The sequence below is a fragment of the Ammospiza nelsoni genome, chromosome 4 (genome assembly GCF_027579445.1).
Source record: "Ammospiza nelsoni isolate bAmmNel1 chromosome 4, bAmmNel1.pri, whole genome shotgun sequence".
NCBI classification, from domain to species: Eukaryota; Metazoa; Chordata; class Aves; order Passeriformes; family Passerellidae; genus Ammospiza; species Ammospiza nelsoni.
This window is the reverse complement of record NC_080636.1, coordinates 11,305,069-11,322,774: the sequence shown is the minus strand read 5'-3', so window position 1 is coordinate 11,322,774 and position 17,706 is coordinate 11,305,069. Positions and strand designations below refer to the sequence as shown.

At 36.9% G+C, this 17,706-nt stretch overlaps 1 protein-coding gene across 2 annotated transcripts in view; it reads right to left on the bottom strand.

The window, feature by feature from the left end:
* Positions 1-1,674: 1,674 nt before the first annotated feature.
* Positions 1,675-17,706, bottom strand: part of SEL1L3 (SEL1L family member 3) — a 33,813-nt gene continuing 17,781 nt past the window's right edge. For both annotated transcript variants that reach the window (XM_059470345.1, XM_059470344.1), the window contains exons 12-24: positions 17,357-17,476; positions 16,596-16,736; positions 15,428-15,490; positions 13,839-14,015; positions 12,174-12,301; positions 11,455-11,538; positions 9,061-9,151; positions 8,865-8,949; positions 7,047-7,156; positions 5,652-5,779; positions 3,840-3,942; positions 3,673-3,745; positions 1,675-2,893 (exon numbers count right to left, since the gene is read on the bottom strand). In XM_059470345.1, the coding sequence (XP_059326328.1) occupies positions 2,784-2,893; positions 3,673-3,745; positions 3,840-3,942; positions 5,652-5,779; positions 7,047-7,156; positions 8,865-8,949; positions 9,061-9,151; positions 11,455-11,538; positions 12,174-12,301; positions 13,839-14,015; positions 15,428-15,490; positions 16,596-16,736; positions 17,357-17,476 (1,413 nt within the window). In that variant the 3' untranslated portion in view covers positions 1,675-2,783. The remainder of the gene's footprint in view (positions 2,894-3,672; positions 3,746-3,839; positions 3,943-5,651; positions 5,780-7,046; positions 7,157-8,864; positions 8,950-9,060; positions 9,152-11,454; positions 11,539-12,173; positions 12,302-13,838; positions 14,016-15,427; positions 15,491-16,595; positions 16,737-17,356; positions 17,477-17,706) is intronic.

The following is a 17,706-nucleotide window of genomic DNA, read 5'->3' as shown; positions in this document are numbered from 1 at the left end:
ACATGGGCTGCAGAAACTATAAACTTCAGTGATAATGTTTCAATTTATGAAAAATAATTATTGATGCAGCAACTCTTTTCCCTTCTCTCCCTGCTTTCATTGTGGATGTAGCAAACTATGTAGCTGCTTTGTGTAAATAACCATTCTCTTTCTCACTGGGAATTGGTTGATTCTCTAGGTTGTCAATGGCCCTCTGGCTTCTATAAGAAGTGAAGGACAACAATGTGATTAATATTATTTTAGCCTTTAGGATTGCCAGTTTATTGTGAAGAGCTGCTTATCTTAAAATACTTTGGTAGAACTTCTGATGTAATAGGTAACAATAAACAAAGATGGAACTACTAACTGCTGGCATCATGAAATATATTGCAGTTTCAGCAATTGCCTTCTGAAATATAGATGTTGAATTGTTTCTGGCAGAACTCTTCAAATTAGTTAATTACTAGAGTTCAGAACATGGGCTTTGGTGAGGAAAACAGAGTGAGCTGGAGTGCTAACACTTAACTCTGATCTGTGTTTACACAGTCTAAACCACTGCTGATTGGAGAACTCCCAGATTGCAACACATGGGCTGCAATCACACCAGCACTGACAAACTCCTATGGGATTAGTATTTCACCAGGGGCTTTGGTTTGGCTACATGTGACATTTGTAGCAAAATACACCTTTAATGTGTAGCTAACTATAAGCAAGAATTGCCTTATGCAGGCCCAAACAGTATTTTGTGAACATCTAACTGTGCATGCCATATGCTACCTAACCTAACCCTGTGCCTATGTTGTGACATTTGTCTGCTTGTCTTCAAGGGCTACACTTGACTTTCTGCAATGCTTCTGGGTTTACCATCTAAACCTGCTCCAGTTTAATACAGCTGCACAGCCTTCTTCTATTAGGTGACAAAAATACAATTGAGAGGGCTCTTGAAATAGCCAAACTTTGTGTTAAGGAATTTGATATACGCAAATTTAGCTGCACAAGTTTTTGCAACTCAAAACAGACTCAAAAATAACAGGGAGCATTTGCAATGGATATCAAATACACATAATCTAACCCCAGTGAGCACAACAGTTTAGTATGTAAAAGTCAAGCTCCCTTCTCACACATTAAAATACCTGCCTATACATACAAAGAACAAAATCTGTATCTACAACTGTACTAAGAACAAAAAGTGTTCTTTGCACAGTTCTTGATCAAATAAATGAAAAACTTGGTAACATGACACACAATTTACTTTCACAGAGGGAGGGGGAGGAGCTTCAACATCTTCATTTTTATCCCATGACTTGTCAAGGGAGCTGCTGCCTCAAAGCATCAACTCTTCTCTCAACACTTTCGAATTTTCAATTTTCTGCAGGTGAAATATGCCTTGATGATATGTATGTATAGACATTTATATATAAAAAACCTCTCTTGAAGGTCAATGATTTTTTTTCCTTTTAAATCATTCTTTTCTTACTGAAACCTCCTAAACTTTGTTCTTTTGTTTTGAAAAACAAAGCAAAATATTCCAGGTTTGCTCTGTGAGAAGACTGTATTCCTCAAAGAAAGAGAAAGCTGATTGTTGCATTTGAAGCTAAGAAAACAGACATGTAAATAATGATCTTGGGAGATTGCAACAGCAAGATAGTATTTCATCCAAGAGGTGGCTTAAAAGAAATTCCTTCACATACAGGCTGAATTAAAAAAATATTTTTATTTACAAGAGTAAATAATGTAGTGCAAGGCAAGTGGATTTAACCCTCAATAATGCATAGATTGATGCAATTTATAGACTGAGATCTACATCATTTTGCAGAGGTGACTGCACACCTGCTGTAAAGGTTAGACCCTTCCTACAGCTGCTTTAAAGAGAACTTTAAATCAGAAGGTATTTGCACTCCATACATGTTATCTGTATGTTCCATCCAACATTTATCAAATACACTGTCACTTAAATGTGTCTTTTAGAGTCATTACAGAACATGAAATAAATCCTTGCCAGTGTTATCTACAGAAGAATACAAAAATAATTTTTGTTCACTTTGTGTCACCTGATCACACTTGAATATTCTTTTATTTATTCATTGGGGAGCTCCTTTCTCTAATCAGTGGCTCTTGGCAGGAAGAGAAACATTTTGTTGTGTCCACCAGAAAATGTGGATACTTGTAAAACTTTGACCAAAAGCCATAACTAATATGTTATGAAGATATTGCAAATATTCCTGGTGTTTTTTCTTTCAAAACAAAACACTTTTCACATTGAAAAATCAGCATGGAATATAAAATGCCAAAAACCACATTTTTACTATTGCATATACTGGAGTCCTGACAGGTTTCCATGGAACTTGGAAAGTATTGGTGACTGGGTTTCGCTTTTATGTAATTTCAGTGATTCAAACTTGGAAAACTTTTCTAATTTCACCAATAAATAAGCTCAAATGCAGTAAAAGCAATTTAATAAGAGATTAGACATGTAAGTAAAACCTCATTAAAACCTGTGGGATGCTTGCTTATTTTTCAATTAGGCACAGACTTTGCAGGCTTCCTTCCAGGTCCTTCCATGACATACAGTACGATCATGTGTTGGGTATAGTGAGATAATCTGCATCATCTGTTTGGAGTTAAATAAATTATAGGGATGGTTTTCCTCTGTAGTGGAGAAGTCAGATCAATGAACTTCCCTACAACTTCAGCTGTTGGACTGCATTATTAATGTCATGTACAGGGTTGGTTGCCAGTTCTTAGATTCGTAGTTGTTCATATCCTGTCTTCCCAATGGAAGTCAACCTTAAGAAAACTGCACTTCAGCTGGTGACTAGAGGACTCTGAGGGTTTGACTCCTGCTGTGATAAATCATTTGAAAGAGTAGGTTCATCTTGCTGTACTGCTCTGGTAGCATCCTCACTGTCATTCCCTAAGGAGGAAGGGACATCATGTGAGAATGGTTCTGATCTTCTTCCAGGGGAATTAAAAGCTTCAGAAGAATTTCAAAAGAAATTATTTAAGAAAACCCCACTGTGTCTAGGAAGTCTATTAGTTAATATTTAAATATTACATGGATGTAAAATTACATATAAAGATAATATTCAAAGTTTTGGAAATACTGAAAGAAGATCTATAACTATATACTTCATAAATTTATTGCATGATTCTAAATTAATAACTAGTAGGAAAAGAAAGCAGGATTTCCCAATTATTATGACAGGTTCTGTAACTCCTGACTGAATGCATTTTCTGATTCTGTTACTGGTGTTGAGTCTGAACTGACTCTTACTAAGTTACTCAGATGTACCAGCTCTTGGAACCCCATTTTTTCTCCCACCTTGCGTCTGAAGAGATCCAATCCTATGAAACAGGAAACACACTTTGACTGCATATTGCAGAGACTAGACAGGGAATCAAAGTCATATCATTACTGTAACAGTATTGCATGTTGAGAGATGGGGAATAATCACATGCAGTTAGGGCTTTTATTAAGAATCTCCTTTAGCAAGAGAAGTTCCTCAGTAACCAACAGGGTTTTTTTGCTTTGCTTCATCTACTCCTTTTTAATGATCAAAAAAATGACTTATGTGTTAAAGAAGCTCAGAGGTACTTCTATAAAATCAAGACTTCTGGTTTCATTTTTGAAGGTTTTTACTGACCTAAAAAGATCACTCCTCTTTCATCAGTTTTACTATGGCACATACTTACCAGACAAGGACTGAAAAGACTGCACTGCAAATGCAACAAGAATTGATAAGAGAAAGGTTCCCATGAAGTAGATCTGTGACAATAATTTAAAAAATATAGTTAGAGCAGTGCAAAGCAAAGCTAAAGTTCCAAATGAGCTGTGCATGTAATAAAGGGGCAATACATACCAGAGTAGAGTGTAAAACATTGTTCCAGAGAACTCTCATGTAAAAATAAAGCAATGCTAATGAACATGGGCTAATTGTTTCTTGGTTACTATTATTCCAGCACCTACAACAAGAAGATAAAAACAACTCATTAGTCCTCCTCCATAGTTTTGTGGCATCAATCATCTGGGCCTCTCAAATGGGTTTGCAGAACCAGTAAATCAGAAAAACAAATGAATATCATCATCACTATCTCACAGATGGTGAAGTAAAAATTCAGAAAGATACCAGCTTAAACCTATTAAGCACAGAATACCTTACCCTAGAAATGTGTCTTTTTATTTTCTTACTAGTCAACAATGGGTCTAAGCATCCAGGCTACACTTTCAAAGCAGTCACAGAACAAGCTCTGAGTAATGTGACTCAACAGCAGAAGGACTTGATTTAAAATTAGATGTACAAAATTTAGTTGCCTACACAGAACACTGGTGCCAAAAGTCTTTTAGAGACAATGCTGTCTAATAGAATGAAGTCAGAGCTTGAAGAGTGTTTTAGGTGACTAGCACAAGGTACCCACCTCCTGTGGGGTGAGCTGAGCAGCTTTCTTATTTCTATCAAGTAGGACTTCACCTACCAGGGGAGTTTAGACAGCTAAATCACAGGCATCTGTTTTAAGCTTCAATTGATCCTTTTCTACAAAGCTAAGGAAAGAGTGATGATGTGTATATATATATATATATATATACCTTTTCTACGTAAATTTTGTTATAAATATACATATAATTTAGTTATAAAGTCATAGACTGCGTATATGTATATATATAAAAATATAGAAAAGTATGTGCCCTTTTGGACAAAATTGTATGATGATGGGAAAACCCTTCAGCACTGTCAACTCTGGAATTACTCTCACAGCAAAGCAGGTGATTCAGCCCAAGTGAAGGCAGAATTCAGACTCAAGCTCACAACCCCAGATGGTCCAGAACCCCAAAGTATCTGACTAACAGTTTCATGTCCACTGGAAGCAATTTAGGGTACAAGTTCAGTCTAACTACAGTGAAGAACAATTTCAGCAGATTGTTGGTGAAGAGACAAATGAGCTTTCAACATTGGTGTCATCTCCACCTTTCTGGGTTCATTGAGTGGCAAAACAGATGATAAAGCACACATTCATCATTCCCAGCCTCATGTATTGAGCATTAGCTCCCGCTTCTTCAAATATTTGAAAGGCAATTCCACAAATTCACCAAATATTGTGTAAGCTTCACATTCCCACTGTGCCTTCCAACACCTGTTGCTTTACCTGGGTAAAGGAAACCCAAGTTCTGTACTGGAAGCAGAGGACACTAGGTGATTTGTCCATGAATAGTGCTGGCACAGGTCATTCAGGCAGCAGACCTGTAACATTCTCAGATATCCAATATTCTGTGCCACCATATTTGGACATATTTGCAGAATCAATAGGGAGGATTGCTGTTATCCCAGTGACATATTTTTAAGTTCTGTATTAAATTATGCTACATTTAAAATTCAACTATTGGTTTGGACTGCATACAAATCACCAGTGTCTAACTTAGGAAATGAAATATATTGAACTGGAAAAGACCTCCTGGATTATTGAATCCAGTCCCTACTATTTCAGGTAACCACATATAATCAGGTAAAAACTGAAATATAATTAGGGAATTTAAGAATTTTAAGTATGTTGACTGTAACCTGCCTTAAATCACAAAAGTGAACAAAGTTAATAATTACAGGAGGTGCTGTCCTCCAGAGTAAATGTAACTCACGTGGAAAACCAGAAGATGCTGATTAAGGGTAAAAAAGACTCACCTGTAATAGAGCTCCTGAAGAAGTGATGTATTACTAGAATGCAGTGCTTGATCAATTTCCAAGTGATCCAGAATGTAGGAAGGTATGGAGTTGCCCTCTTCCATGACAAGGGCCAAATTGAAGAAACCCTAACAGGGAAAAAATGCACACCTTTGAAACATTAAATTTTCATATCTGTATTTAAGCACCAAGTATCTAAATAATTATAACTGTCTTCCCTAAATTTGTTAGTATAATGTGATATTCACTGAATAATTATGAGAGCCTTTTCTCCTAACCATACACTCAGGTAAGTACTGAAAATGCCAAAGAAACATTCAGATGTTGTGCCACTCTTTTCTTAGCTCATATCTTTTTCCAGATGGTTTCTTTCTTATTTTGAATTGCTCTTTAAGTCCATTCACCATACCAAACTGACATTTTTTTTCTCCTAGGGAAATACAGAGTGAAAGCAGAAATGGATTTCTATTCTGTTACTGTTCCATTCCCCTTCACATAGCTCCACAGATAAACAGAATCTGAGTAGTGAAATTGAGAGCAGAAATTTCCTCAGACAATTGAAGTCCTTAATCTTATGGTTTTGCTTATTTGGGCAAGTCTTAGGCAACCCTGTGTCTCCTCAGAGTCATGAAGATGAACACACATGACACATTTTACAGGATTCCCTATCACTTTGATTTTCATACTTTAAAGTAACTATTTATGCATCTCTTCTTTCCTTTGCTAGTTTAGCAGTAATGTTTTATCCTCATAACCTCAAAACAAAACCCACCCATACCTTTGACAAGTTCATATACAATACCCCATCTGGGGATATTGCCATAGGGACAGGAAGAACAGAATATTGCACCCAGCACACTCCTGTTCTCTCCTGAGAACAGGAAACTCAGTGGTGAAACACTGCATGTCTTTGGTAATGTGACATGGTGTATTCTTTAATTATAAAGCATTTTAAGATGAAACCTTTATTAGGGAACAAAATTCACCCTTGGATTCACTTGGTATAATATACCAAGGGAAATGGGCTAGTCTTCTTTTTTTATCATAAAATGGGAGATGATAGGACTGGAATACAACTCAGTCTATTCATTCTTCCTCTTGCAATAGCAAAAATACTGAGGTCACAACTAAGTCAATTGCATCAAGGTAAGGTAGCACCAAATTAGGCCATTTACCTTTAGCTTACAAAGCAGCCTAATTTTAAGACCATTAATCTATGCTAAGTTTATCTTCTATTATGAAACAGCAACTACTGACTCACAAGGTATTTTGAAATAATTGTAATCTATTCTAGCAGGTTTCTTTGGTGCAGATGAGGCCAAGCAGAAGAACCAGTCCCAGCTCAATTCTCTGATTGTTCCACACTCTGGTGTTTTGCCATGAGTGCAGACCCACCTGTGAATCCCCCTCCAAGGCAGCCTGGGCGTACATCCGCATGGACAGCTCCAGGTCTCTAGACTGGTTCTGGTAGCCATAGTAGTAAAAATCTCCCATCTTCAAATAAGCTGTGGAAGAAATCAGCAGAAGATCATTTAGATTATTTGCAGCAATAGAATTACCCAACTATTAATGTGATGGAGAAATTAACAGTAATTCTGTTTAAAGCACAATACTAAAAGACAAATGTACACTTTCTCTCTGGTTGTCTCTGTGGCCACTTTATATCAGCCTCCCACTGAAAATAATTATTCTTGATGAAATCTCTCTTGTTTCTCTATAAGGAATTTAATAAATGACATTGCTTTTACAAAATCTGAGGCTTGAGAGTCTTTACATTTCATTCCTTCTTCACTTGCTGAATCTGTCTTTGGACAACCTGAAGCCTTATTTAGTCAGATTAGCCCTACTAAACTGATGAAACTTAAAATCATGTCATCTATGTGTTTGCTCTGTACCTGACACTATGGTGGCTGAACCGTTCCCAAAAGTTAGAAAATGTTGCTGCTGATAATTTCATTAGTTTCAAATCCAACTCAACCCAGGACAACAGTAGGGATACAATTCTCCCGGTCTACAAGGGAGCAATGCCTAGCAAACATTTTACAAGCATCTTTCTGTGACATTGCACCATAATGAAATGCATCAAAAGAGAGGGCACTGAGCCAGACAGGAGCAAGCATGATGATCTGTGCTACTGAATTTAAAAACTCCTATGACTGTGCCTACACTTACCTGACCTAAGCTTTTCTCAAATAATTTGAAACTCTTCTACACTTAGGCTTGTGTGTCTACACAAGAAAATCCCACACGTTTTTACAGCGGGCTGAAATGGAATGACAGTTTTCTCCTATGAGTCTGACCTTCAGAAGTTTTTCTCATGTGAGGTTGTACCAGTGGATCTACCAAAGGGTCAACCAAACTACACCTTGCTAAGGTGTCTACAAACTCCTCAGGAAAGCTAACAGTGTTTGTCAGCTCCTCTGGCTTCAGGCTATATCCACGTGGTATTCAGTTTCCACACTTTTAAATTTCCCACACTGTGCATTTAAACGGATAGCACAAATTATTTTTACACTCCACTTTTCCACATGCTTGTTACAAATGACTGTAAGACATTCAGATGTGAGACCATCAGATCAATGTTTTCAAATATTCAGTAAACTTTTCAGAGACACCAAAATGACTTAGCTATTGAAGGCCTAGATGTAGTAAAATTTAAGGCCTGAGGAATGTAACTGATTTGCAAATAGACCTTACAGAATCCTTTAGCTCTCCAAGGTAAGCTCTACTGATGTTGATAAACTCTGTACCCTAAGAGGAAAACTAATAATAAATTAGATAAGGACTCCCTTAGCCTTTATTAGCTTCTCATGACTCAATTATGATATGGAAGTATATTTGCTTTTGGATTTTCCCTTTGATAAACTAAACAGCATGAGCTCCTAAAGTCACCTGCTTTTTTTTCTTAAACTTTGAGTCAACTGCTCAGACTCCTAAACATCTAGCCCTTCCTCAGGGCTTATTTTTTTTATTTTATTAAAATTTTACCCATTTAATGTAATAAAAAGGAAATTTTCAAAAAACCTGTGCTGAAATAAACCACTTTAATTACCTTTAATTACCCTGATATTCCTATCAAAACATGAATGATTAGCAGGAATTTATCTTCCCTCCCTCAACCTGCTTACTCACATAGAAGTTGTGACAAATGCAGCCCTTGAAATTTAAAAAAAAAAGTAACCTTAAAATTTAGAAAAAATTCCTTATACATACCAAATGATGGAGCATTGACTTGAGAAACTGAGAAATTGTAGTACCTCCAGACACAATCAGTTGCTAGGTATTTTCTTGCTAGGTCCTATAAAGAAAATAATTGATTCATTCATATCTCAGGTAAGAGACTAATGGCACACATCATCATTAACAAAGGGTCCTTTCAGGATAATGAGTTGTGCATTCATTTACTCACTGGTCTTTCTTCACAGATGTGTGCTAAATTTGACTGTGACACTTCAATCCCAGTTTCAGCTGCTAAAATGTAATGCAGCAGAGCTTCATGCCTAATGTTAGATAAAATAAATTAATGAAAAACCTTACAAAAATAACGTGTATTTTACTTACAGTTAAAAGAAAAACAAAAACAAAAACCAAATGCATAAAATTGACTATGAGCAAAATGCTGGCACAAAGTTTCAGAGCAAGAGGCTGGGAAACCCATGCAACAGCGACATACACAGGCAATGCTTGGTGTAACCAGCCAGGCTGCATCTCAAAAATTTGCAGCCCTTTTCCTCTTGCATTGAAGCTACTGGCTCCAGTGTGTGTTTACTCTAAGTGCCAGACGGATGGGAAAGAAGAATTGACACTAAGCCCAATTCTATATTTAAATGTTTCAGATAAAACATTCTTAAAAGACTCTACTCAAAGAAAATCTATAATTAACTTAGCCATGTATATATCTGTCTGTGTATATATGTTAGATATCTTAACTTAGCTGCCTATATATCTGTATATATACCTGTGTATATATCTGTCTAACATTCATCTGTGTATTTCTTTGGTATGCTTTACCTTTCATTTATGTGACTTGTTTTTGTCTTGTCTTTTAGGACAGAGCTTTTTGAAAAAGAATTTCTCTCTTCATATTTTTGAATGTATGAATAGAAAACAGTCTCTGTCCCTCTAAGGACTTTATGCATCTCACTGACTGTAAAGCAAGTAGTAAAACTTAATATTGCATTTGCAGGATAGCAATTCAGTATTCTGATATAGATGAGAGCATCTCTCATATTCTCTGCCACTCATCTACTCTATACTATGAAGACTATGCATTTAAAATTAAGAAGAAGTCTTTAAAATCATGTGTGTTAGTTTTAAAATCCCAAAACAATAAAAAACCACACTTGGTGTACTTTTTTCCTTCTGAAATTTCCTATTAAAGAGTAGTGCTGCTAATGATTTTATCCAAAACACAAAGGTAAAAACCATGGCAAGTTTCAGGGTTCAATGGCTTGTTTAACTGGAAGATACAGTCAAAATACACATTTGACTTCAAGAGTAGCTGCTTAAGCAAAACCACTTCAAACCAAATTGTGAAAGCAGTTGCCCGTACAGACCTAGCAGGTGTAACCTCCTGTTATCCAGATACTTCTGCATGATTACAAATTATTCCTTGTACTTGCCCTGTAATAACATCTAGAACAAGAGAGACCTGGGACAACAGAAGGAATTCAAGGGAAAGCTGGGAAATTGGATGATCCTTAAGTGTCCAAGGGCAACTAAGAGAAGAAATTACATTTACAGCCTTTGCCTCAGTCTTTGAAGATCAAACTACCATAACAGACAGATGTGTAAAACACGTGTCCGCAAACAATGACTGAAGAACACATTACTTGGATGGATTGGCAGTGGAACAATTTATACCTATGCAATTTACACCCTGGCATCTCAAGTAGGACTCCAGGACATTTTCCCTCCTAGCTGTTGAGCCCAGACTTTCTGGAATCTTTATGCTTTACCTGTCATCTATTTGTGGACTGCAAAGTGAGCTGGGCAGAGTCACAGGCTTGCACAACAGAACATGCTACAAAAATATCAAGAGATTTTTCAGTGTTCAGAAGTGAGTTCAAGTCTAAGAAGAAATGTCTGTGATGGACTGAGTGAAAAGACACTTCTAGGAATGGGTTATTCCAGAACAGTTCACTGACAGTTTCTTGTAGATCTCCCTAGCCTGAAGCACTAATTCAGTACTTACAGGGGGAAGCTGCAGGACTAAATGAGCCATTGTTTTGATCACATATGACAGTCTGATGTTTGCACACACAATATCTGATGTTCATGCCTACAGAGGCTGCTAAGATGGAGCATTAACCTGGACACTATTTTGAAACCTCTTGACTGGCTCATTGGATATTATAGCCCCCTATTATACTTATACAAAAGACAATACTAACCATACACAGAAAACCCAACAAATCTAATCCAGCAGCTGGACTTCTCATGACACAGAAATATACAGAAGAGAGAAGGTAAAATACAAGATTTGTAATAGAGAGAATAGTAAAAGTGAAAGGTGTTCCTCTGGTTAATCCAGTGCACATTACACAAATATTATGGAATGAGAACCAGGGTTGACACAATTATTTCACACTACAAACCCCTTGTTTTTCACTTAATTCTGTCAGAACTGTTGACTTACATTTTGGGTCAACTCCTCCTTCCCTTTATGTCAATGGAGGTTTTGCAACTGATTTTTGTAGTGCTACTGCTTTTTTTTTCTTTGCAGTGATGGCCCATTATTAATTATTTTATCTTGCTATAAAGTAAGTGAAAATAGAAAATGTACAGAACAGAAGAAACATACCATGAAAGCTCCAGATAAGCATTGAGAGCTTTTCTGATTACATGACCCAAATAGCCATTTTTCTCTGCGATGTGTTTTGCCCAGCTGTGGAATAGAACAAACAAAAACTGAATGGTCATGGCTCCAGTAATGTTATCCCAACACATGTAGATTCAAACAACACAAAAGGATATGAGATCACCATCTAACTTCTTCTGTAAGACAAACTCTGGGATTAAACAGTAATCACTGCATCAATCCTGTGACAATTGACTGAGTACATGAAGTCCATTCATCTCTAAAAGTGTATTAGAGACATCCTATGTTTTTTTCTCAGCAATGTTTTTTAAGAAAACAAACCAAAGTTAATAGGTGCTATCAAAAATTATCTGCCTATTTTCGATGCAAAATGCCAATTCTACCACATCACAAATATTTCTTGAAATAAAAAAATAGAGAGGCTTTGTTAGATAAAACATTTCAGAGTTGCTCAATACAATCTCTCTGAGCTGTTCTGGAAAAAAAAGTAGTAAAAGTACTCAATATCTCTTAAAATCTACTGGTCATCTAAATAATACACATACTCATGCAGATCAAATATTACTGCAGAAGAACCTTTTGCCACAGAGGTAAGCACTGTGAAGTACAAGGTATTCAGGCCATGGACTTAAAAATCACCAATAATCAAAATAATCACATCAGAAATATATTCTCCTTTTATAAGTGGTTTCCTTACTTACATTACAGCTTTTTCTGGATCTCTAGGGAAGTCTTCCATATTTCCTGTGATGTAATACAGAGAGCATCGCAGAGTCCCTTCAATGTGTCCTCCTTGGGCAGCTTTATAGAAATAGCGTGCAGCAACTGTCTGTGAAGAAACAAGACACAATTAGCAACTCTGCATTATTAATCTTTATTGAGATTTCTTCCTCAGGACCCTTTTCATCAAAGGAAGAAAAATAGGTAGCTAGCTAATGAGGGCAAGATAGTTCAACTACTGTTAGTGTACTTAGATTAATTGAATTCTTCTAAATTTTTAATAGTTTAGGCTAGAGAAAGTTTTGAAAAACATATAGTTAGGTAATATATGGAACATCAAACAGAAAAGTGTCTAAATGTTTAACTAACACTCACTAACACAAAAGTCTTGCATGCACTGACAAAAGTAAAATTGGTTGTTCACTAGTAGGAAGATTATTAAGGCATCCTGGAGAACAGAACTTGTTCCAAATAAGGCTGTGGAGCAGCAGCAACTCTGTATGTTCAGCAGACCACAACTACAGTGCTCAAATCTTTGAAACTGGTTTATAGAAGATAACATAGATGGAGTAAGCAGGGCCAAAGCTACAGAAGTGGGAAGGCTGTGTGACTCCACATTTTACCCTCAGGAATAGTAATTGGTAAATAAACCAAACTAGCATACAAACAGAAATAATTTATTTCAGGAAATTTTTAACCATCAATGTATGCTTGCTGTTAGTGAGCATGGACTACACATTCCCTCTTGCCACTGGCTTTGATGAACAAAAAAACCTGGGCACTTTAAGTGTACTCTTATAATCAGTCCACTCTGAGATGTGTTTTTTGGTCCCTGGGGAAGGAAAATGTGTTTGCCAGATGCACATGTGGGTGAGCAGCTGAAATACCCATTTCTGCTGGCAGCAGAAATACTCATTGTCTGGAGTATATCCAGATCTCAGAACTCAAAGGCCACACTGGAAACATTTTTTAGCTTTAAGTATGAGGTCTGACAATGTTTATTACAGTCTACCTCATTACATTTTTGCTGCTGTTCATACACTTCTAAGTTAATTAAACCAAATATAAATAAAGTAGACCATTCCTATTAGGGGAAAATTTATTTTGCACATATGTTAATGGGTTCTGTCACAGAAAAATAAAATACGGCTGTCTACCAGGACTGTATCAAAGAGTCACATTTTCAAGTCTGGATTGGAGAGCTCTCACTGCAGCTCTGAGGCTCACAGAAGCTGTGTGAATGCAGCATAGCTGTTCATGGGTTCAGGGACAAGGTTGTGCCTCTTTCAGTTATTGTGGAATCCCCTCCCTAAAAACTTTCCAATCCAAAACTGAGAACCTGAAAGGTCACATGATGTGAGAGCACACACTATCCTTCCTGGCTGCTGTCACTGCAAGGGGTAAAACCTGCACCTGTTTTGTTTCTAAATTAAAAGAATAGAAACACATGCATATAATTTTGACTGAGATATTTGAGCAACATCTCTCTCCCTAAGTAATTTGACTGAATCCCCCAGTAAAATTCTTCCTTGTGATAAAAGGTATCAAAATCTAACTTAGGGTGAACAGAGCAATCTCAAGAATGAGACAAAAACTTCTAAATTGGGCCCTAATGTAAGAAATAGTACCATTAAATAATTACTCACTTGATTTCTACCAGGTACTCCAGGGTAAATGCCATCCAAATACAGGACACCAAGGTTGTATGATGCATCTGGATTTCCCAATTCTTCAGCAATTAACCAGTGCTTGGCTGCTTTTTTGTAGTCTCTTTTAAAATTGTGGTAATACCATCCTAATCCATTCACTGCCTGGGGCAAGCCCTTAAGGGAAGGAGAAAAGCAGTCTCAGGTCACACATTTGATTCTGCTTTATGTCACTTATGGGCCTAGGGGTTACAAACCCTTTTTTTCCTCACTACTTTCCTCTGTGGCCTTGTATACAGAGTGAGGAATAAGACTCCAGTGTCATCTTATTCTACAGAGTCTCAGCCATGACTTTCACTTGTTGACAAGAACAAACTGTGACTATTTTTCCCCTGTCTCCTCTTCAAAGCCAAACAGGACACTTGTTCTTGTGAACTCCCAGAAACTGATTGACAAGATTAGCAATCAAAAACCCACTTCTTTTAAACTAGAACATTTCCTTGAGAATAAATAGAAAGCAATGTACACAGAACTTTGTATTGCTGCTTTCAAAATGCATTTCACCAACATCATACAGATCAGCTTAACATATTGCTATCTGCTATTACTAAGTTGCATCTTTGCATCTTGGCTCAAGAGAAAGTCTTGAGACAGTTTTTACTGTTGTTCCAATGAGTCTTCACCTCCTTGTATAATCTGGTGGATCATATGGGGCTGTAAGTATGCCAGCAGTGTTACTAACTTGCACATTAAAATGCAAGAGCTGTTAAACTTTTCAATAATTATGATGTTGTTTCTGTATAGAAAATGTGCATTGGAGCACAAGAACCCAAGTATTTGAGTTCAAGGAGAGTAAGGAATTGATGTCCCTAGGAGTCTTCCAGGAAGCTGCTCCTCAGATCCTGAATCAGAGGTATTTTGATCACATCATAAAAGCCTCTCAGTTTATTTAAGCCTTTCCCAAATAGGCAGTAGAACAGATAGTCTCTCCTGTTTCAAAGGAATCCCAGAACTGGCACAAATCTTTTCTGATAGTGGTCAGCAGTGAAGTCCTACTGTCATAATCAGTCATTTAACTAATTCTGGTTCTAAGAGCTAGGAATGTATTCAAGGTCTAGGCACTCTCATTTTTATTCTAAGGACCAGATCATGGCCTGGGTAACCTGGCTGTCCTAGATCATTAGATGGAGCGAGGCTCCTCTGCTCTGTGGTGCTCAATGTTTCTCCCTGGTATGGAAATAAATCAGGAGACTTTGGGACATCCAGGTCTTCTCCCTTTATGCTTGGGAATATGAGGCAAAAACATACTCCTGTATCAAATATTCAGTCTGTAAATCACTTAACTAACATCAAGTTCCACAATATGTAAGTACAGAGAATTTTTTTCTTTCACAGAAATTTTGGCTGATTTTGAGTAGTCTAGTCTCCCAACTTGGCAAATAAGGCTTTCACCATTCATGGTGATAACACTGGAAGAAGCAAGCAGTATGACCCAGAATTATGGTAACAGGCATTTTATATAAATCAGAGTTCATAGCTATTAGCACCTAGTACAGAACTACCACAGTGAAATATTTATTGCATTTTACCTTGGCTGCTGCTTTCTTCATCAATTCCAATGCAAGTTTTATATTCTTTTTCACACCTTGACCCTAGGAAACAGATATGTGAAACAATCATTGTTTACAAATGCAGGCTGATAAAAATTCACTTATGCACATCCAAACTGCCTTTTAATATTGATACTATTACCTACTAAGTGTCATTCAGCTTTAAACAGTTACAACAAAACAAGCAGCTTTGTGTTCATCCTTCCTTCACAGCTTTAGAAAATCTCAGTGATGCAGTCTAGAAACAATTATTTCACCAGTATATTCAAGTGATTTTTATGGGTAAATAATATCACAGATCTTGAAGTTTGAGCAACTAAGGAAGAATAAATAGCATTTAAAGGGGCATAGGTTGTGCACAGTTTGGCAGTGAGTAAGAGCTCTCAGCTCTCCTGAAAAAGGATGTTAGAGTGTCTCTAGAGGAAATACACAGCTGTTATGCTTATGATGTCCACATAAAATAATTTTAGACAAAGGTGAAACAGATTATGTGCATTCAAAATTAACACAAGCAAAACTTAAGCAAACATTTTCCAGAGAAAATCCTCCACTGTCAAAGGAATGAGGTGAAGACCTAGCAGTTCCTTACCACCTAAGCTTTAGTGCTTGAATGTCTTAGGGGTGACATCACCTAGCTGATACACCTTATTTGATGCAGGTGAAGTCAGGCTTTAGTTTAGCATCTTCTGTCTACTGCTTCTAGCAGGGAAAAACTAACTGCATGCAGGGATAATTTAATTCCAACTGAGGAATTAATTCCAACTAAAAAAAAAAAATCCTAATAAAGGGCATTCTAAGAAAGGATCAAACTTTTTAACCTACACCTCTATACCAAAGCCTATGCTTACTAGCTGGTTGGATTCTTGAGGTGACAAGACATTAGGAAAAATTACAATCCACAATTTGGGTGGTATTTAGATCCTGAATATGGATAGGAATAAAGTAAGATTGTTTTTAACTTGCTCTTTTTAAATTTTGTGTGCCTCTTTTTAGTAAAAATCAACATTAGCTTCATACCTATTGATTGATTTTCAGAGTAAATGCAAAAGCATTTGTATACACTCTTACCATGTGTCACTGCAGTTAACTTAAAACATCATGTTACAGGAATGACTATTTTGAAGTGAAAACATCAAATATAACTTACCTTAAACAACACAATGGCGTAATCATATATCAACACTGGATCTTCTGTTTCTATTGCACCCTTTGCATACCATTCTATTGCAGCTTCAGGATTTTTTGCCACTCCTTGTTGGCCCCAAAACAGCATCTGAGCCAGACGTTGCTAAAAGAAAATAACTTAAGTGGTAATGCTATAAATGCTGGTATTGAAACTGGAATTGCAGGAACAGACTTTTGCAGGCTTAGATGCATTTCAGATATGAGAAGAAACTAGTATACACCCTCAAGAGTTTGAAAACAACTGGTTAACAGGAATGTTCAGACAGCTTTTCAGTGGTGGAATGTACTGATGCTAACTCTACAGCAGGCTTATTTTTACAGCTGTCAATATCATAGAGTCTGGATTGATTGAAGTGCAGGGGTAAGTGACAGATTTGATGCAGGTAAATGGCTCAGTATTACAATATACTGCTACTGGTCTCAGATCAGCAGCAGAATTGCAATGTATCAAATACAAAGCCAGGGAAAAGGATCAGACAGGGAGGTTGCCAAGACTTGAAGACTCTTCCTTTGTGCCTTGCATCATTGTTACAGCTTTTGCATGGTTATTGGATATTATTGAACAGGAACATGAGAAGTAGTCCGGACTTGGAAAAAAGAAGCAATTCTGGGTGGAAGGAGGAAAGTCTGTCTGCTCTCCTCTGCAACTTTCCTACATGGTCTACAGATGGACATTCCTAAGTGTGTCTAAAACCAAGAACGGGAAAAATTATTGCTTTATACCTGTGCAGCTGCATTTCCTCTTGTTGCTTCATGTTTTAACCACATAAAGACATCACCATTTTCTTTTGTTTGAGCTTTTAGCAGTTCATCATCCATCAGTCTTATAGTTTCAACAAATGCCTGAAGAGTAGGTGAACAGAAAAAAATTAACTTCCACATGAATTTCACAATGGATTTCTACATCTGCAACCAAAATGAAAATTTCGTCCATGTCCTGCTTATGCCTAAAAATCATTAGTTCTGGATTTTAAAATTCTTATCACTTCTCTGTTGGCCAGTGCATTAAGAACTATTCTTACATCCCCTGTAAAAAACATTTACTGCTTTGTTCCAAAACTGTAAGTCCATTC